The 22,915-nt window shown below is 35.4% G+C and overlaps 1 protein-coding gene across 1 annotated transcript in view; it reads right to left on the reverse strand.

Annotated features, from left to right (window-relative positions):
* Positions 1–22,915, reverse strand: part of ADAM23 (ADAM metallopeptidase domain 23) — a 68,554-nt gene that overhangs the window by 38,048 nt on the left and 7,591 nt on the right. The window contains exons 3-9 of the mRNA XM_062498290.1: positions 19,754–19,830; positions 7,379–7,442; positions 5,146–5,228; positions 4,394–4,457; positions 2,043–2,115; positions 1,458–1,534; positions 534–599 (exon numbers count right to left, since the gene is read on the reverse strand). Coding sequence (XP_062354274.1) covers positions 534–599; positions 1,458–1,534; positions 2,043–2,115; positions 4,394–4,457; positions 5,146–5,228; positions 7,379–7,442; positions 19,754–19,830 — 504 coding nt within the window. The remainder of the gene's footprint in view (positions 1–533; positions 600–1,457; positions 1,535–2,042; positions 2,116–4,393; positions 4,458–5,145; positions 5,229–7,378; positions 7,443–19,753; positions 19,831–22,915) is intronic.

Consider the following 22,915-nt stretch of genomic DNA (forward strand, 5'->3'; position numbering starts at 1 on the left):
TTCCTCCCCCCACACATTTTGGGTTTTTTTAATGACAAACACTTTCTGAATCAAAAGACTGACCTTGCACTCCATTATCACTTCTGTTTATAAGTATGGAATAGCCATGAAGACCAATTAGAGTTTTGTCTACATGTTTTGCTGCATTAAAATTTAAATTAGTAAAACTAAATTCAAAGTAACAAGTTCTGACCTCTTTCTATATAACTTCAAAGATAGGATGTATTGTGTTTGTTCTAGACAAAAATGTTTTGTTGCTTTATTTTGTTGGTTATGGGCAAATTAATTTATCCATATGATACCAAAGTGTTCCAGATTCATTTGGAATATTGCCTCAGAAAGTCTTAGGTAACATTAAGCTTCATTAGCTATATGGCCTACAACGTGTCTTAAAGTACAAATGTTAATAGCTGCTGATAAATAAAATCCTGGGCCCAAAAGTAGCTGATGCAGCACAGTTCTGTATATCAGCCAAGAAATGGAAGATATGGCAGTCACCAAAAGGAAGATTACCATTTAATTGATGCACTTACCATTTTATGGTCATTGACTATCATGAGCTCCAGATATTTCATTTCTTCAAAGACACCACGAGATAACTGATGAGTTAAAGAAATTCTTTGAGAAATCATGAAAATACAGTGATTTTCAAAAATAACTGCAGCTGATTTTTATTATATATACATATTAAATATGTATTGTTTAGGGTATGTAAACCAGTAAACAACTGGGTGAGAAATGCAAGTAGGGTAAAGAATCATAGCTCCAGTAATTTAGACACTGGCTAAGAATCTGAGCCATATCACAAGAAAATTCAGGGTCTAATCTTTTTGCTTCAGTGCAGAAACACCACCACTGCTTCCCTCCTCCTTTCATTATGTACTCACCACAGACTTAATGAGGAAGGAAGTTACTAAAAACATAAGCAACCTCAAAAATATGGTGTGGATTGTGCAATTCAGTGAAGAAATACAGAATAATCTCCTTTAACTCAATTATTCCCTTAACTGACACATATGCATGTGAAGATCACTTATGTTCTCCCAGTAACCCAGCTCCAGGTGTCCTCATTTGGATTTTTAATTTAATCATGTGCAAGTGACAATAAAGTCAGATATCTACAAAATAGCAAGAGCTCATTCAAAATAATTCTTTATTTGCAAGCAGACAAAAAAATTAAAATTCCAAAGTAATTTCCACTGCTAAATTTAGATTTAATTGATGTGCAACATGGCCATCACTTTCAAAAGTTTATCAACTTTCTTCCAAATTTTCTATTTTTGAAGAAAAGTCTTATTTTCTCATTTGATAACTGTATTATCTGTATTATATTACAATATTAAGCTTCTAAAACTATTTGTTTCCTAAAGCCTATGTTCTCTTGACATTAAAAACTACAGAAATTAGTGAGTTTGGGTTTATAAATGGTCTTAATTCAGGGTCACACTTCTACTTACTGCTCTCTTTCTTCTTCTTCTTCTCCTCAGCCACTGCAGTTCAGACAGAAAGGGCCATTCAGAACTAGAGCCAGACTCTGTAAAAATAACAGTTAAAGAATTTCGTGGCATTATTTTAAGCTACTTATGTACACTGTCCAAACCAAAAGCAGATTAAGATCACCAAAATTAGAACCACCCTTGCTATTCAAAAGCTCATTTTTAAAAATACATAAAATATCTCAAAACTCAAGTCATTCAGAAACATTAAAGCATGCAAGGAGAGGTGAAGAAATTATAACCTGGGCTTGGAATACACACTTTCTTCCATCTCATTGCCTCAGTAACATTAATACCACTGATTAAATTCAGTGATTTTCAGAGGAAAGCTAAATACAGGTCTGTGGATGAAAATCTTACAGCTGCCTTTTGAAAAGTCTATATTTCATTGCAATAATTGTGAAAAAAAGGCAGCTAAACAGGTAAATACAAGATTTTTTAAATAATGAGCAATTTCATAAACACTGCTAGCCTAATATTCAAATTTTCCAAGTTTCCAAGAATATTATTATTTCCAATATTTAAAAATCATAAGCAAAAACATACCAAGGTCCCGTGACTGCTGGGAGGTTTGTGTTCCGTAAGTTCTTTGGATGATATGTGGCCTACTTTTACTTTCCTAAAAAGAAAAATATGTGAAATTTTCTTCTAATTAGTAACATCAAGTGAAAAATGTAGCACTTGTTTCAGTATTTATAATTTTTGTTATTTTTTTCTATAAAATGCAAGTAACTACGGTACCAATTTGGGATACTACCAATTTGAAGCAATCTATTTGCAATCCTGAGCAATCATAGAGCCTCTCTGCTTCAGCAAATTGACCAGGATACAAAAAAATAAAAGTATCAGAGATGTCTTTGAGATTACCTTAAAAGAGCCCTTTAAAAGCTTTAATGGTAGAGAACACAGACCCCTTATTCCAATAAAACAAACTTGAATGTCTATAATACCTGGTTGAAATCCTCCTTCCACTCATGAAAAGCAACTATTTATGAAAACATCCTATCTAGTTGTATCTACTTGTAGAAAATTGCAAGAAACCAATCAATATACTGTCCTTAAGAGGATCTTTTCACCCAGTTTTATTTGGGTGTATTCCACACTTCAAAAGGACACGATTTTTAATGGACATTTTCTTTAGAAGTCTGGCATACCCCGAATTACCACATTTGAGTATTTACTCTAGAAAACAGCTCCTTCCTTTCGTTACACGTCCTCTACAGAGCCTGTGAAAACAAGCAATTCTTTTCAAAAGGTAGGTTGCTACTGTTCTGTAACTTCCTTAAGAAGAAATACATAGCACACTGAAGAAAAATACTGCATATATTTGCTAGATTCTGGGGGGAAGGAGAGGGAGTTTTATATAGTATCTGCTATAGTTAAGATTAATCAAGATGAATAAAGTACATGCTGAAGGCTGTGAGATATTTATCTCACATACTGCAATCTAAAAATGAGCTTCTGAAAGCTCTCTGTAGCTCTCTCTATTACTTTGAGTAGTTCTGAGAAAATTGTGCATCTCATCTGTTTTCTTATTTAGAGTTCAACTTGAATCCTTGAGTTGCCAAATGGTATCTCACTTTTATGATCAAAACTTTTGCTCTACTTAAAATTTTTACTGAAATATCACTCAGAGATATATAATTTCCTTTGTTCACCCAAGCAAGTAAACATTTTAGTCAAATTTTCTTCTTCCTTGTATGAACATAATCTCCATGAATATATGGTGTCTGTGTTGTCAGTTTTTAGAATTGCAACCTTTATGAACATGTGCAACATTACAGACACACACAGCATGTTTTGTTGTTTTGGGGAAAACTGATTCTTTTAGATGTAATATTTTCCCATCTCTCTGAAGTTTCATTTGTAGCCCAAAAATTGACTGTCCAAACAATACTGAGTCCTCTGAATGTTGATCCAGTTTCTTTGACAGTATCAGTCAATGATTTTGCAGATCTTTATTCAGACTCTAATTTCAGCTGTCCAGTCACTAAAATGTGTTGGGTCTGCAGCATTAGTTATCTGTCACATACTATACATATCCTGTCATAAACATACTAGAGCAAGACAGGCTTGAGAACTGTGGCACAGCATCTGCAATATATCCTATAGACCAAGCAGGACACAAATCTTAAGAATTCTGTCTCAATGTTGCAAAATCATTTCACTGAATACTTGAATCACTCAGAAGTTAGAAATATACCTAGTTTTACTACTGCCTGTGAAATTGTGTCAGCTGTGTTAACAGCTAAAGTTTCAGAAACTGTTGGACACATGAAACATGAAATACAAAAACAGTAATAGAAAAACACTTGCATAAATGCAGTCCTGTGTCCTGTATGCTGATTCAACATAATCTTGTATTTGAATATGCTGGATCACAATCATTTAAGCTATACAACGATCACTGACTTAAGACATACAAAGTTTAAGGTACCTACATATAATTATCTACTTAATTATGCTTTCTGTGGAATCATGGCAGGCCAAGAGCAATCAGATGTAACTATTTAGAGAGGAATGCATAAATGACTTCCTGAGATCCTTTCAGTGAATTTATGAACACTTTAGTTCAAGTACTAGAGCAAATTAATAAGCACTTTTTGACAGTCCATAACCATGGGCTATGGGAGACAGTTTTATTTGTCTGTTCCCAGCATCTAAATGATCAACAGCAAATAGGAAACAAAAGATTAAAGAAAAGCAGAGAAAAATTGTAGGTAAATCATAATTACACATTTGCCACCTTAAACAAATTCAAATCAAGTGTTTTAAAATACTATTAATTTTCACAGGAATGCATGAGACAAAACACTTACTGATTTATTCTAATACTTTTATTTGCTATTCCTTGAGCACTCTCCCAAACCAAATAAATTAGATAAAAATAAACTTACTGCAGTGTGGGTCAGATCCATGGGTTCTATCAAGTACAAATAAGTACTATCTTCAAACATGCCACTAAAACATTGAGGAAAAAAGGTGATATTTAGGATTACAAGGCAATTGATTTGACTCCAGGGTATGAATTTTGGTAAGACAAAACTAAACTTAGGGCTGAAAAACTAAACAATATTAAATATATATTCATTACTACCACATGTACCTAAAGCCAACATTGGGGAATTTTTAAGATACCTGGCACATTTAATGGACTAACACTAAATGTAATGGCAATGCAATGATGAAGTACCAAAAGGGGTAAAGATTTGACCTTGAAAAAAGGAAGTCCTATGACACACCCTGAGTATGCAAAATACAATCAAAAGCTGAGTTGCACTTAGCAGTAATTAATGCTGATTTCTTGCATTTTTTTTCTTATACAATCTAACAAAAAGATCCATTTTTCTATGACAGAATCTTATATAAATACTGAGCATGCAAACTGCTGAAATAGAATTCCTCTTTATCCTTTACCACAGTTAGTCATCTGGGGAAATATTTACCTGCACTTACTGTATTCAAATGTTTCATGAGACAGCATCAAAACACTAATTCCAACGATATTAAGAAAAATTTCCAAACATCAAAAAATCTTTGAGCCTGTATTTCAGTTGTGAAGTGTTTCGTTTCCTCCCACGTTAAGAGATAATATTCAAGAATAATAATTAGCTACAGCCGTGTTTAAAAAATGAGAACATTCACTTACTGAAGTCCATTACAAGTTGAAAGAGCAACCTTGGAATCCTTCACACCTCTGATATTCCCATGGTAGTAACAATGCTCTCCCCCCTAGTAATTTTTAGAAACAAACAGTCACACAAACAAAATTATCCTGATTTATTGTCCATTGCTTAAAACCAATGCCAAAAGAAATCTAACAGTAACAATACACACTTACCTAATTTATGCACTTGTCTTTACTGTCTATCAGCAATAAGCTCAGATAAATAAAAAGTATTCTCAAAAATTTTTATTAAAAACCCTGAATGTGGTTGTCCCTCAGCTATTGTCTGAAAAACCTACTATTCATCATAAAAACATTTTTAATTCTTGTGTCATGTCATCTGAACTCCAACATGCATATTAAACCTATTCTTTATGCAATTATTGTAACTCGAGAAGGTACAAAATTGTAAACACTCTTTGTCTATGACAGACTTTCTTTCCATTTTGCATCTTATTTAATGAGTTATTTAGATTCTGATTTAAATTCCTTACAGGTCACTGTGTATAATTAAATTAAAACACCTCACAGAAAGTAATCATTCTGTGTTCACCCTTCAATCAGTGAGAATGCATAAAACATGCTTTTTAACAGCTAAATTTGATTATGTTTCTCCCACAAGGCTTTTCAAGATTTTTCTTTAAAGATGATCATCTGAGTAAAGAAATTGCTGTTTGTTCTTCAGTAATTTTTGTAATTAACTACCTCTTTCTAGAAAATACAGTACTTTTCATTGAGATCTCACTTATTCAGATCCGTATCAGGAAACAAAACTAACTTTTACTTAGGCCTAAAAAGTATTACAAGACACTGCAAAAGACCAGGATACAGTCCTTATCTGACCTCCTACACAAACTGTGTGGGGTTTTGGCATCTTTTTACTATCTATAATGAAGCCTTTTACAGATTAACGTGACCTCAGTAGCTCTATTACTGCTTCTAATAAAGCAATTCAGAAAACATCCCCTAGGAAGTTTGGATCAAGTTCCTGCAGCATGCAAAGGTAGCCCATTTGCTGAGTCTGGAGTTCTAATATAATTTTCCAGTCACATTCATGATTCAGCAACTGCAGTGCTCAATGCTAGTGCTGCAGCTGACAATTGCATGAGCTTTTCTAAATGCCAGAGGGAATTGTTTTCTTGCATCATTTAGCATTTTTGCCTATTCTGCAGAATACTGAGTCTTAATGGAACAACTTCCTTTGTATGTAACATGAAACTATTTTTCTTCTTCAGTGGAACAAAACAAAACTGCGTATTTCAGTAATTACATTGCAATGGAATTGTTTGATTCTGCCCTAATCTGCCATGTATTGTTTTATTTAAGATTCACTACAGCAAGGGCAAAATAATAGACCAGGCATCTAATACTTGGACAAACAACAGTCTGGACTTTCTGAAGACATGAATACAACCATATCTGCACTTTAAATACAGGTATAATTTACACATAATAAATTTGCAAGAAATATTTTGGCATTTCAACCAAATAAAAAAAAAAAAAAAGCTATTCACTGCAAATGTAGTTTATAACCTTCCTAGGAACCTTCCAGTCCTCATTTTGTTACTACAAACAAACAAAAAGACTGATCTGGTTCCCTTAGGGCTGAACTACGTTGCAGAACTTTAATCTGGCTTTGGATCAATAGCCTACAGCACTGAATTCAATTTGGGAGCTAGTCTGACAAACAAAATTAATTGGATGTCTAGCAATATGCTGATTTTGTAATAACTCCAGCGGTTAGAGTTTCAGTTATCTTTCATTTTCTCTTTCATGACTGTATAATTCTTGCAAACAAAAATCACTGCAAGACTTTTGGGTTTGTCTAAATGTCTTACATCACCATTATTCTATCTCCTTGTACTTTGTGCTAAGGACACATAAATAATTAATGAAGACTAATCTGATGGTGACTTCAATCCCTCCACCTCCTGTATTTTACATGATCTAATTGTCCTGGCAGGAATGGATCATTTTCACTACTACCACCTCACTACTCCTCACTCCAAAACACAGCATTTCTTTTTGTACAATTCCTCTTGTATTACTGAGATATCCGTACAAGATGAGATCACAGTTACCTTCTGTTTGTGGAAAAACACTTCTGAACTTTTTAAGTCTTGCAAAACATTTTTTCTCTCTTTTTATAACATTTTAATGTTATAAAATTTTAATGGCATCATTCCCTCAGAAAGACAATTTCAGCATACAATACCTTAGAAAATTTTGGTTTTCCATCTTCGTAGTGAATCTCCACATAATTGGAAGATAACAAGTCACTGTCAAAGAAAGGATAAATAAAGATGAGAAAATCTGGAGTGCTCTTTCTATTGCTATGGGTAGGTTTGGGGGTTTTTATTAGCATTTTCAAACCCTTTTTATTTTCCTTGTACATTAGTTTAAAAAAAATAAAGCAGTTTGTGTTCAGTAGATGGTTTGATGGTACACTGGAAGTCAGAGTACAGTACAGAAGGGGGAATTTCATTCTTCAATCTAATCCCCTGTATTTTTGCTTTACAGTTAGATTACCAGCCTTCTAAATATGCAAAAAAAATACTCCTTGGCTTTAGAACATTCCTTGCTGACAATGAATATATTTTAGTTCATCACCATTTTCAAATAGGTTTTACATTTTATCTAAAAGTGTAGAGTGTATGTAAGGCTGAACAAATAAATGCACCATTGGTATGAAGACAAGAGTGTATAATCACTTTCATAAACTGCAAATTTTTCCAGAAACAGTAAGGTTCCTCAAAACAAAACACACAATGCAGAGCCCAAAACACACTCCATACTACCCTCTTTCTCATTTTCATTATTTATTTTAAGCTGCCTTTCTCATTCTTATTTTCCTCCTAACTCTAACAGGAAAAATTTCTGAAGCATAAAAATTTTCCATAATGTGCAATTTACAGGGGCTTGTTGTTGTTTTTGTTTTTTTTAACTAAGCTTAGCCAGCCTGTACACATCCTGCAATAACTTCAGTCCCCCATTCACATCTCACCCTGTTACAATCAGGATCGCAGCATAACGCCCAGGGACAGCAAAGCAATTAAAGATGTTAACTGTCCCCACCAAATATGTAAGATAAGCATTTTACTTAATGTGATCCAGAATTCTTAGCATTTTTGAAGCCTCTAATGTACACTTACAACTCTAAAAAAAATTAAAATCATTAAAGGGTCTGATACTGGTACATACATCAAAACAAAAATATCATTATGGAATTCTGGTGTGGCAAAACAGCTCTAATGGGAATTCATGACTAAAAACAACCGATGATAATGGGTATCTCAAACTCAGATTAGGCCATTAGCAATCCTGATAACATTTTAACTCTGGGGCTCCTAGCTCATCAAATCAATTCTTCATGCCATATTTATCAGGCACTGCACTTGTTAGAGAGCATCCTGCAGAAGTCAGTTACCAGTGGTTCTCTCAGAATTCCTTTCTCATCAAACTGACACAGCACACTCTGGGTCTGCAAAACTAATACTAATAGCCCTGAATAATTACTAAAGTCTAATCATTTGCCTTATACATCACCATGAAGGCATTATTAAAAATATATTTTTTAAAGTGCAGATCTAAAAAACTCAGTTGCATGAAATAATTTGAACTTTCTTTCTTTCTTTGTGTCATAATAAGCTATAAACCTTCTGAAGAAAATAGAAATGCTGTCTAAACAGTGCTTGACTACAATACAAGTATTCATTTCTTCAACACGGCAAGACTGAAGATTCCAAAAAGGCACACATACACAAAACAAAGTTTAGCATTGATAACGTCCTTTTATTCTTGGCATTTTTCACACTTGTTATGGAGCAGGAGATGGTACAGACAAGGCTACAGGTAACAAATATAAGTAAGAAAACTGAAAACTGTAATTACAATACAAGTATTAAAAAAAAAAAAAGTACTGAGAATGATTAAACATGGGAACTGTGCTCAACATGATAGGGCCCTGACCAGATTCCAGTTTTTACAGACACTTCTGCTTCAATTCACAAAGACCATTTGATTTCCTCAAATTTCCTCCTAATTCCCAGATCAGCACTTATCTACCTGCTGCCAAATATCAAGCTCACACTTCCACACCTTTTTTGCCCTCTTCTAGTAACCTCATATGACTGATCTCAGAACTTCTTTCTATGCTATCTAGTGCTTTTTGCATCTCATAAGACTTGCAGTAAGTGATTTCCTACTGTGTGTATTGACTCACAACTAACTATAGCTTAATTACAGCATTTCTCTCAGATTTATCCTATTTTGTGTGACATAAGAGCTGCTCAAAATTTCTTTAGTCTACCTTTCACAGAATCTTTCCAGAGTTTAGTATTCTTTTCTTGGATTTTGGTTGAGCTTCTGTTGTAACCCAGTTGGTTCTCTCATCTGCCAATCTTTTCTTCAACCTTTAGCTTCTCGTGACTTCCAAATGCCAAGCAATTTCCATTTTGGGTAGTGCCCAAACAGTGTCACCCGTGTTATTATCTCTAACATGGAATACTTGTGATGGAAAACTCTTATAAGTATATACACAGATATTACAAGTATGCAGGCAGAGTTTTCCAGTAGACCCTACACTTTTTTTTTTGCTGACTTTCCAACATGTACTGGGTCTGTGTGGCAAGGTTTTGGTACTGGGGGTACTCTAGGAGTGGCTCTCTGACAAACTGCTAGGAACTTCCCCCATGTCCAACAGAGCTGGTGCCAGCCAGCTCCAAGATGGACCTTTGGATCTGCAGGACACAAGGCACATCAATGACATTCTCCATGCTGAACGAATTCCCTCCAAAGAAAATTAAGGCCTGCTGTTTGTGATATCTTTCCCAAATGCCATGCTATAACCGAAATGCAACTTTAATTTGTGAAGCACCCTTTTGGCAAATGTAACACAGTATCCACCACCTGGAAGGTAGAGTAGAAAATCTTTTAAAATACTTTTGGATACTGCAAAATTATTTCTCATGTGAGGCTGGATCAGAGTGTTTATTACTAGTTTCTGGTCATTATAATGTTTCTAAGCCTTCCACACATAATCACCAAGGTCATGCAAAGGCATTCTTCCCTTAACATTTCCCTCATGACAGCAAGAAGTTTCAACATTCCGTTGGGAAAAAAAAACAAAAACAGCTGCTCCTTGAACTGTATGCAGCTATCTTGACAAGTACCTGATTTTTTTCAGGTTTTCAGGTACCTTGTATCACTTTTTCTTATTTCAAGTATCCGCCTACACTAGCAAAACATTCAAAAGAACACCTTGCTTGCAATCATTGAGAAAGACAGGAAGGGTAAGGAAGTTTGGTCTACATTTTGCTAAAACTCCTGGAATAACAACAGATGCAAAAATATGCATAAAACTGCTACTGCAAATTTCCTCTATGAAACTTTTCCTCTTATGAATGCTGACAAATCTGACAAAACACATAGAAGGCATTAAAGGAAAAAAAAAAAAAAAGGAATGCTTAACCAAAATAACTTTCAAACATTTTTTTCCTACACAAAAGATATACACAGAAGAACACTGTAATTTCATCAGGAGGTGTGATGGAGTTCTTTATGTAAGTGGCATCAAAAAGAAAGGCTTAGAATACACTGATTAAGAGCTCATGTAGAAGTGCAATTGCCTGAGGAGTGAGGCACAGAACTCATGCACAAAGTAGGAGTCTCCACAGCACAAAGAAACTCTTCTTCCTTCATAATCACTTGCAGAATGCCTAAGTTTACCTCTGAAAGGCAGACCTGAGTTTTAAGAAATACATTTGCATCTCATCTACACTGGACTCTGTTTTGCCACCGTTGATCCATTTTGAGCCATTCACATTTTGCTTAGAGTAGAAATGCATCCAGTACAGTAAATTTGTTTTTCAATATGACAAGCACCAGAAACAGCACAAGCTTTAACTGAAATAAGTGTCAGTCGTGATCACATCAGACAAAAGCCTATTTAGGTAGTGACACATTAGTATGATCCTTTACAATGAACACATCAAGTTGCAACTTGTTCAGTGAACACATGACAAAATAATTTGTCTGTTGTGTCCTTTTCTACAGTTCCTTCCACCCTGCCTTGTTTACCTTAGACAGTTGTTCTTATTAAGATGTCTTGCTCCCTGGCCCTTCTGAGTTACACAGAGAAATGCAAAATAAGCAGCAAAGGGATATGCCATTCCCTGTAGCTCCTGCCTTTGAAGGCATAGGGCAGCTGTTAAAGCAAGCAGCAGATGCTTTCTGAAGAACTCACATCCACTTCCCCGGCACGTACTTCACTGCTGATATTTTCATTAGCACAAGAGCTGCAGAGTAAAAAGTGGCTTACCTCAGCTGGCATCTAACTGTCCTGATGAAGAGAATTGATTTGGGTAGGAAAAGGCTATGAAATGACTAAAAGATAGCTCATGTACAAGTAAGCAAATTAGCTTCCAGTAACCTAGTAGACAGCCTGCAGAAAATCAGAGTTCAGCAAGAATTACCTTTCCTGCATACTTTTTAAATTATCTTTACACTAACCTACTATCAGGCAATAATTTATTAACTATTCTGAACTGTTTCAAGCTCAGTACCAGTGTCTAAGCAACCTAGTTTAGTTGAATTATTTAACAACACCCATCAGATGTTTTTGTCCATTTGACAGATATGGTTTAGCAGCACATAAAGATGGGAAAAACAGACCTTGCTACAGACCTTTTTTCAGATGCTCAAGGCATTGTCATCTAATGCAATGCCCATCTAGAGCCTTGTTTATATTAACAGTTTCAATTATATTCACAAGTTTTGTTGAACTCACTGTTCCTTATGGGAATTTATTAAATTTCTAGCACACATATACATTAGTCTTTATTTGGCTGTTGCCTTTGAAGCTGCTCTGACAGGAGTGTCTCCAAGGAATAAATATACTGCTAATATTCATTATTTTTTAAAACAGAGCAAGACTTTACTAAGTCATATTATCTTGAAGGAGCTTAAAAAATCAGAAAATGATACTGTGAATCAAGCAATTTTGTTTACAAGTAATTTGCTGAAACAACTGATGATGCAAATGTCAAATGTATAGGTTAACTTTTTCATAACCATGGAATCAAAGGATTCACTCACTTCTGCTATTAATGGCATAATGATTCTGTAACAGTAAACAGTACACTCATCTAAAAGGCACTCCTTGCATGGTCTTGCTATTCTTGCTTGGTTTTCCTTCATTTATCTTTGAGGTAGAAAAAAGGATGACCTAACCACAAATTTACAAACTGAAATTACCTAGGTGATCATCAAATGGGGAATAGGTCTCCAAAACAGATGGGAAAGCATGTAATAAAATGGTTTTGAATACATATATAGAATGGTGCAGAAAATGCATATTTTTTTTCTGGATCAGTCTACCTCTCTCAGTGCAAGAAACCCTGAGTCAGTTCAAGGGAGTTCAGGAAACAAATTAATCATCTTTTCTCTAGCTATGTCCTAAAGTTCTCCCTCTGAGAATGGAACATGCTGTATTTTATAGGCTACTTCAAGCATTTTGAAGGCAGCAGTTTGAAGAGTTCTTCAGAATATTAACAGTATGTTGGTCAGTTTCCACTGTACTTTTTTTTACCATCATGCTGCAGATTATGTCACTTTTAAAAGTCCTGTGCACAATGATATGAAGACAAACAGCTAGACAATACTACAGAACATGAGTTCTATGTCATGGAAAACACTTCAGTGCAGATGGTTATGACAGAAGTTTCCTAGAAGAACAATCAACAAAATAAAAGTTTCATTTACACAACTGTTCAAATTTACTCAGTATTGCCTTTCAATTGATCCCTTTTCTTTCCTCATCAGCTTGGAAAACTTATCAGTAAGAATTTTATTAACCTGTAGTGTAAGATTGAGGGCTGCCATCTGTCTTTGCCAGAATGGTCTCACCCAATGGTAACCATATTTGCTAAAGTTTCTTACATTTAAAGGGAAGTTTCTAGGTACAAGAGAAACTTGTTTCTTCTCCTCTTAAGGACTTCACTGAATGTGCCAGATGTATCTAAAGGTAACATTCATATTTAAAACAACTCTTTCCATGAAGCAAAAATCCAACCAGATGGGGTTTGTTTCATTATTAATTTATTTCAAATACAAAAAAAAAAAAAAGTAGAATAAGCTTAGTTATACTTACAAAGAGCTGACTTGAGCACCCTCAAATTAGATTAATGACTATAGCAGAATCAGAGGTACATTCCAGCAAACTCAGAAGTTTATTTTGGTTCCCTGAATCCATGCTCCCATGTTTAACTATACTGAGCAACTTTAGCTGTCATTGAATCGAGTTAAATTTAGTTACAGATGTTCCTAGGGGCTTGTCTGATGAACTTAATCACATGCCAGGCATACACAGGCTTTATATTAGCTCCAAATGCAAAGATTTCAGCCTGCCTACACAGCATTCTGAGATGCCAGAAATTCACTTCAACATAAAGATGTCACTATTGACAAACCTGGACCTTATCAGAAATCAACTGAAACACCTACTAAAGTGGAGAGACATTCTTCACCATTACCAGGGTACAGTGGTTACATGTGGGAATAAGAAAACAACCTATGAAAGTATACATCCAGTCAGACAGCTGATTAGTATTTTGTCTGACAGCAAACATTGCTACTCATGTAGCAATCTTTAGGGAGTTTCTCAGCACCCAGTGATATGTTGACACCAGGATTTCATAAACCAGTGTTAGCATAATTGTTTACAATGGCTCCCAGTAGATTTCTTTTCTGTAAGTTCTTCCAATTCTTTAGTTCTTGTAAACAGTTTAATATGTACATCGTCCTGCTAATAAAATTTAGTTTTTAATTATTTTTGTGAGAAGCACCTTCTTTCAAACTTCCTCCTGCATTTGATACCAGAAATTGGTGCATGGGAGGGAGAAAGCAATATCCTCATCCTGCCACACGGAATTTTACATCATTGTCATATTGCTACAGATGTGCATTGGTTTTCCCAAGGCTTGTTGACCCTAACAATCCACCAAACCAATGGCTGTGGTTGCATCTCGGCTGACAGATATTCAAAAATCTCTTCAGATGGATGAGACATCCATACTTAAACATAATTAAATCTGGGATCAGGAGCACACAGAATGAAGTTTTCACTCCCCAAGCAAGCGTTTTGACAAGTGGTACCTTATACAAGGACATGTGGTGATAGGACAAGAGGGAATGACTTTAAACTGAAAATTTACAGGTTTAGATATCAGGTAGGACCTTTTTACTGCGAGGGTGGTGAGAAGTTTTCACATCTGCCTCTAAGACTTCACACATTAAGTGCCCACTGAGACAAATGATAATTTTTAATAGGTTGCCTCCAGCTCTGGGAGTAAAGGTCTGTTATCCACAGCTGAGAAATTCAAGACTGCACGTACAGGAGGGTACACACATTGCTGTAAAATCCTAACACTGAGTTCCTTGCATGTCATCTGGAACCAAATTTTTAAAGCCAACTAGAGTTTAACTTTTCACAGTATTATTAGTGGATTTAATTTAGTTTATGTATCTTATAGGATCTATTTAATACCCTAAATGTTTAAGTGCGTATTTAAGAAAATGTCATAAATATTTAAAGTTTCCTTCTGAAAACCTGTGAATAGCTTTCCCATTTTCGTTAAAAAAGAATTATGAAAAACCCCAGGAATTAAGTAGTTTCTCAAATAATTCAGTTACTGCCCTACTGTTTTTTAAATTAGGCTAACATTGTAACCTCCTCTGGGACCATTCTCAAGTTAATTCAGTCCTACAGAAACACACATCACAAAGAATAAACACTAATTATAAGGTTTAAACTATTAGATAAAATTTGCTGTTATGTTGGCTGCACTTCACAAAAGAAACTGACTTTCCACCACAGTTGTCATATTTTAATGTCTCAAATTATTAAGTCATGTTATGGTCAAATGCAGCACAGTTGGGTTTTTTCAATTCATGTCAAATATGACAAATATTTTTTGCTAACATTTTCATTGAAAAGAATTCCATTTTCCTGGAAACAGTTTCCTGGAAAGATGGACTTCTACAGAGAAAAGAAGAAAAAGCTACAAAATATGGACATATTTTGGTGATTTTTTTTTCTCCCCTCCCACAAGAATCCTAAACTTTGAGGCAAGTTATCAGTAGGAAGGGAGAGAATGTTTTGTGTTTGGGTTTTACCTTCTGCTTCTGTCCATACCAGTTAACTAACTCCCTATTCTTGGCTGTGTCTCAGCCACCACAGTCCCAGTGGGTGAAGGTTCCAGTATAGCTTCAGCCCCCCGTGCTGTTTGAGACCTCTTCATTTAGAGGCTGGTACTAAACCATGGCTGCAAACTGCCAGAAAATACAGCTTCCCTCCTCACTAGAAAAGCAGCAAGTAAACATTTTTAATTCACTGCTTTTGGTAGTACTGCTCTTTAATTTGTTTTAGTACACCAGAACATAAAGCCTGCTACCTTTAAACAGGACATTAAGAGTTACCTGTAAAAACTCTACTCTTTCAGCAGAACAGCAAGTTAAAACCCTTTTACATGTTGATGGAAATGAGATCATTAAAAACTAAATTGCTAGCACCTTGCAAACATTTGTTTGCATAAATAATGCAACAATACAAAATAAGAACCTGGTCAGATATACTAGCATCACTGACAACCCAAATACAATGTTACAACACTGTTGTTTGAGGACAAAAGTGAACTTACTGAAATAAGTGAACACTCTTAAAGGCTTTTTATATAAATTGTGCTTTATGACAATGCTACATGTTACTCATTGCATAGGAAATTTATTGAGTTTGGGCAGACAATCATAGCTGAATTGTAAGGCTAACTTTTCAAATGGGATTGTTACCCCACTACCATACTACAAGCTTCCATTTTTGTACTAAGAGTATTACCTAAAAACATTATTTGATCTATTATAAAAATTATTACTTTTTGCATCAAGTTATTTCCACAATCAACATACTTGTAATTACACATCATACCTGGCATCCCACTCAGAGCCTGCAGCTGGTCAAACATTTGAGTGTAGCAAAGAGCAAGATGTCTAAAATTTGAGAGTAACCCACCTTGCTAGGGAGTTCAAAACTGAGCTCTTTTATCCCGAGTCCTCTTGCCAGAAAAAGCTACCAAAAATCACCTTTAGGATAACAAATGATATTTCACCTGGTTTAGACTGTGTGCAACTGTGAAGCTGGCTACACATTCAAGCTCCATACAAATCTTACATATTAATAGTCTGCACACTGGCTTCAAGGATTTGAGGGGCTTACATTCCTGTCAAGATGTTTGTGCCATTGCATCATGGCAAGATGGAAAACAAAGTAATATTTTCTTGTAACATGCTCCATAAACTTTCACACTGCCACTTCTTACAAAATCTCGACCGTTATTAACGAAATTGAATATCCCATTTTCTTCACTTAATTGTCAAGTTATAATATTTGCTGTGAAAAAAAGAGCATCTGCAACATAGAAGGCAGGCAATCACACAATTTCCAACAGAGGTAAGAAAACTAAAAGCTAGAACCTGTTTGTATCTAACAGCCATCCTCAATTTTAGCTTTAATTACTTGTAGAACATTCAAAAAAAACCACAGGAACAAACCCAAAATGCACAGAATACTTACAGTGTCGGTGGCATTAAATCACCTTAGAGCAACTGATACAAAAATATATTCATCATATCCGAGGGTATTCCCAATTGTTCTGCCTTTGCTTCTGACTAGACATTAGCAGTTCCAGTATGCCAACTAAAATCCAACATAGTAGCAAAACGTTGCCTTTTACTGAACACATAAACATAACTGAAACACAAGAATGGGTCTTTTTCAAACCATTGTCTACAGGTATTTACAATTTATGATACAAATTTTATGGCTTACAGTTTTAGAGTATTATGTCCAGTCAAAAACTAGGTCAGGTTTTTGAAGTAATTTTCTGGAGCAGAACCAGATAAAGAGTCAAGCGTTTATGAGGCAAAAACCACTAAAGAAGCCAGGAGAAAACCTAATGCATAAAGAAGAGAGCAATGGGGATATCAGTAAGGCATCTGAACACCTTGTACCTTATACATAGGCAGTAAGAGCACTCCTGATATCACAAGAGCAGAATTTCTTCAGCTAAGGTGCACAACAAGTAAGTGCCCTCTCTCTTTTTGGCATGATAGTCACTGCATTTCTTGACTGCTGAGAAAGCAGCCAGAGTTGGAAAAAATCTGTACGTTTATTTATGAACCATTTGTTGTTAAAAATAAGCAAGGACAAACAGCAGGACTGGACATGGGCTAATATTGCCAGGATATGGGGAATGTCAATGGGTTTGTGATTTAACTTGGATAATAGCCATTCACCATGAGACTCAGACAGGAAATGCAACAAAACCCAAATCCTAATGAACAGGAGATTAGAGTTCTGGTCTTCATTATTATCTCTGTTAGGCCACTGACTGGCAGGCCATGGAAGAAGCCACTCAGGCATGGTCCTGAAGAGGTTCAGCCAGAACTTTAGAACAGATAAGTGGTAAACAACATAATTTTTCTCCTGGGAAAGAACAAACTTTTCTTAGTATGTCTGCCCAGACTTGTGAATATGTGCAGTCATTTTAATGGAACATTCAAGGAGCATGCCAAAGGTAGAGAAGGTGAATCAGTACACAGTGTGTCAGAAAATGGAGAGGAAGTGGACTAAAAAAGAGCCACCAGTGTAAGCTGTAAAACATTTGGCTTGTTTGGCACAGCCCTGAATCTGATCATTGCTGTGTCTCCTATGCTAAGTCTTTCTTGTAATACTCCCTTTGCGACCTTGCTCTCTATTCTGCATAAGTGTGATCTCCAAGGAAACTTGAGAGTCATTTCACAACTATAGGGGTACCTGTACCTGGAAAGACTCAGGCCTAAAACAGTGACCACATAAGTAGCCTCAAGCCTAGGCATCAGTACTGAAAGAACTTAAAGCCTACGTTAACATTTGTGTCAGTGAATGCTGGCCTGCCTGTGAATCAGGAGAGGGCTGGCACACCTTTCACCAGCAAACTTGCAATTCTCATTGGCTGTGGAAGAACTTCATGAGCCTGTTTCTTCCTATTCACTAAGTGCTGTCAGCATGTTTATGTGGTGCCAGTAAAGGTAATGTTTTTCCTTTGTCAATGCCTGTGTGACCAGCCAAACCCTAGATACAGTGCCATCTTGGGAATCTGTGCTCACTCTCACTACTCACTGGATGTGCAGGCAGGAGCAGTGGAAAGCAGACCAAGAGGAGGAATTCCCTGTAGCTTAGAGGGCACTAAATATCGACTCCCTTCACAAATATGTCATGACTATCCACTGGAATTACTATACACAGGTCCAACCCACATGAAAACAAGAGTCTTGCACCACACTATAATTTTTCCAGAGCCTAGAGAACACCCAGTTATCTTCAAGCTTTCTTTGTCCTTTAATTCCGTGTGACATTTCCAGCCTTTGCACTAATTCATCATTTGCCAGACACTCAAGACTTCACATAACATTTCGAAAGACGAAAATGCAAGAGCAACCTAACTTCAAAATTATGCATGGATGAAGGAAAATGTTTCCAGTTCACCTTTACAGCAAAATATCTTGGCTGATAATTAGCAGCCAAGAAGCAAAATAAGCAAATATAAGTTCTGCAGATTTTATAAAGCCATAACTTGCTGCTTTTAAAAGCCATTAGATTTAATAAGCTTTTGTCTTTATCCCTAACAAAACTTCCCTTATATGACAGTTTTAGACCAAAAAAAGACATAGGAACCTCAAGACCAGAGGAATGCTTTTTAAAATCAGTATGCAATTGTTTCTGTAAGTTTGTTCCTCCTTTTCTAAGCACGTTCAGTCTCAAGGGCCATAGAAGGGGAAAATGCACTTTTGAGCATTACATTTTACCTGTCCAGTATTCAGCACAAATTTTGTACTCCAAACTTATTTTTAAACTTTCAGTGGAAATTTTTTAGAGAAGTAACAATTTTTTAGAGAAATCATAGTTCCATACCTTCAGCAGTGATATAAAAGCATGTGGGATATAAACAACTAAACCACCACTGCCCTGTATTACAAGTCCATTCTTTTAGACCCAACAATTACGTAAAATTTTTTGTCTTACAGACAAACAGATTCTAGCTGCACCTTTCAGGACAGCCCTGCCATTAAGATTCCCATCTCATTAGGAACTTCATGATTGTAGTGACAATAGCATGATTTCCAGATCATTAAAGATGAGCCATTCATCACAAATATTTACAGCATTCCTACACACTGACTTGAGCAACTAAAACATCTCATGATAATTCATCAATTAGCTAAAAAAAAAGGCACAAAAAAATCCACATTTGCAAACACTACCAGTACTGTAATTTATCCATCTATCATAATTTATTTTACCATGAACAATAAAATCTTAAGGGTGTCAGCAACAATTACTGATACCTTACATAAAACATGTTAAGTGTTGTTTTGCATTAATAAACTTGGATAACAGACTCTTTTTTTCAACAGATCTTGGAATATTACATGCCCTGACCTTGTACCATAAAATGATAAGAGCAGGAGTGAAAGAAACCTCAAATTATACACTTACTTATTCAGTGTGAGGTCAAGGATGAATTTAGAGCCAAAGGCCTCAATCTGGAAACTTGCCTGGGCCAGATGTACAGCCTGTAAACAGAAACACAGAGTTATCAAAAAAGTCACTGAGTTTGATATACAACAAATGTGACTGTGAAAAGCAAAGTTATGGAAAATATACTCATTTTCATGAATCTCATAGGCGTATGAAAATTTTTGCCCTTGTACCAAATCCTGATTCAAAAGGATTTTTTTCCTTTTTACAGGGAAGCAAATGCTACCTGAAAAGCATGCTTTCAAATACACACTCATCCCTCACAGGGAAAAAAAAAAAAAAAAAAAAAAAAAAATAGAAGAGAAATAAGTTTCACACAAATGTCTGTATTTTGCCTTAACCAGATGGCTATGTAACAAAAGCATAAGCAATGTAGTATACTGTTCTTTTAATTAAATTACTGCAATCATTCCCTTTTAAAGGCTGAAATAATTAAAGCATTGATAATACACACTTTCAGATATGAAATTCATGGCAAGGCTCATATCACACATCATGAAGAACTCCTTCAAAGTAATCCCTTCACAATGAATGGCTTTGTACTTGGCACTGTAGCTGAACCAGTACAAAGAATACTGATGCCAGTCAACATACAACAAATCAACATCAGCTTGTCTTGCTTAGGGAGTTAAGTTTAACTTCAGCATATTCAGTCCTTCACAGATAAATAGCATTCTTTATTTTTCTCTATATTGCAATAACTGTAGCCAAAGACATTTAAAACATGCTTATCTGTTTTCTAGAAAAATGAGGAGATGATAAGAGATGATCCAAGAATTTCTTTTTATGAAGACACTGTTCCAGCAGAGGTGAAGAGATTAGATCTGAATTTCATAGTATCTTTCCTGATAATGCTCTAATAAAATCATGCTTACTTATACACTAATGTGATACAGTATTAATAATTATACAAAGTTGGAATATTATTATTAAGCCCATTAGTCAAAAGGCAAAAACACTTTGTTTTTTTTTATTAAACAACACAATCTTCAGGTACGCCACAGAAAATATATCAAGTTCTAACTAGTTTACAGCATAACTTAAATAGTACTTAAATAGTATAAAGGCTAGCTTTTATGGCTCACAGTTCTGTTTTCCTTTGGAAATTTCTCCACAAAGGATAAGCTCTTGCTGTCTCTTCCATTCTTGCACTGCACAAAGCCATACAGATTTTCATCTTCTTTCTCAGCAAAGTCAATCATCATCTTTCAGAAAATTCTTCAACATATTTCTTTTTAAAGTTGCTATTGTGATTAAAATCATCTGTGACATTTCCTGTACTACTTTATCATTCTTTGCTGCCAAAATTATCATTTCTCTTTCAACAGGGTCACAGAGCTTTGTTGTCAAGCTTCTTTTTTTAAAAATAAAAGTCATATACTTATATTTTAAATGCCTTTAATGCCATTAAACAATCTTAGATAAAGCCTGGTTTTGTTCATTAAAAAATATGATTACTCTAAGAGAGAATTTAAAACAATAATATTCCTAGCTGATATCTAAAATAATATAGAAGCAAACCACTACTAAGCTTTCTCTTTGTTCTATTTTTTGGTAAATGTATATTGTTGTCTCACCATTTCGCCAATTTGCTAACACTGACCTGGCAGAACTGAGTTTACAGTGCTTTGATTCAACAGAGTAAAACAGTTTAAGCATAAGCAAACAGGTAGCATTTTCAGAGAGACTCAGCTAGCACATACATTTAAAAAAAAAATATAGGGGGAATGTGAGGTTAAATGCATGCCTAGTAGGAGAGGCTTTTCAGGCCCAAATCCATTTTTCTTTTTAAAGTGGAACCAAGGAACAATTATCACAAGGGGCTTTCCAAGCATCTGTTCATGACAAAAAACTTTATTATGTTTTCAAAACACACATGTATTAATTCACTTTCATAAAAAGCATGAAAATTTGTTACAGGAAAAGGGTTGCAATTAGTTTTATGCCATAAAGATTCCCCTTAAGAGTTACACAAGCTACTGTTTTGAATCTCCTCCACGTGTAACATTTACCTAAAAGGGTGTGTCTTCATATACATGCTGCAAACATGATTTCAGTGTTAACTACCTGCAATATTTACAAGAGTGTGAACTATTCCATTAAGATCATTCTGAAACACAAGAAATATCTCCCTAGCAATCGACTACTGATTTTAGTGACACCTAGATGGATGACTAGTCTGATCTGCTACAGCTTTTCTGTTGTCCAATCAAGCCCATTCAATGATACCCGTGTATCACCCTTCAAGTTCCTAAAGCATGAACTATGCCCTCTTTATCTTTCTGCAATTTCAAATTATTAAAAATAATTTGTATTCTTGGTCTGCAATATCATAAAACCCCTTCCTTTTGTAGAACTACATATATCAACATTGCTATTTCTGAAAACAACTACTTCTGTGTATAAAAACACTACTTGCTGCCTATTAGTGTGACTCATTAACAGATGTACCCTGCACACAAAAGCAATTGCTGCAAAGCAGCTGACACTAATGTGATGACCTGCAGCAGGGCATGATCTCCACCAAACTCAGCTGAAACCATCGGTCCCAAAAAGATTTTAAATCCCTGCAGTTCAGAAAAAGCACTGTTTTGAATTCAGGTGAACCCAATACACTGCTGCTACAGCAAATACAGATTCTCTCAAGACAGCTTAACAATAGACAACCACCCCCAAAAGCAATAAACCAGAAACCAGCTGAAGGTAATGAGACTAAATAGCTAATCCTGAAACTGATTATTTTCCTGCAGTAAGTTAGCATAGAAAGCTACCAGTGAATTAGCACCAGGTGTTTTAAGCATTACCAACCATCATGTACCACAATGATGGGAGGAAATATTTCAGAAAAGTATCTGCAATTCTGTTATCCACCTTATAATTTCACATAATTTCACTCTCATCAGCTACTGTGTAACACAAGTGCATGAAGCATAATCTGAAATACAGTGTTCCTCTTACTGGCATAGGAACATGAATTCACATAAGAATATGATGTAGGCCAGTACATATTTTGAAGAATAGATATATTTTTGCAGGAAAAATATTATACATCATATTCTTGTATGGCTTGCACACATGCAAATGCTCACACCTCCTCTTTGTATTCAAAGAGACCAAAGT

The sequence above is a fragment of the Cinclus cinclus genome, chromosome 9 (genome assembly GCF_963662255.1).
Source record: "Cinclus cinclus chromosome 9, bCinCin1.1, whole genome shotgun sequence".
NCBI classification, from domain to species: Eukaryota; Metazoa; Chordata; class Aves; order Passeriformes; family Cinclidae; genus Cinclus; species Cinclus cinclus.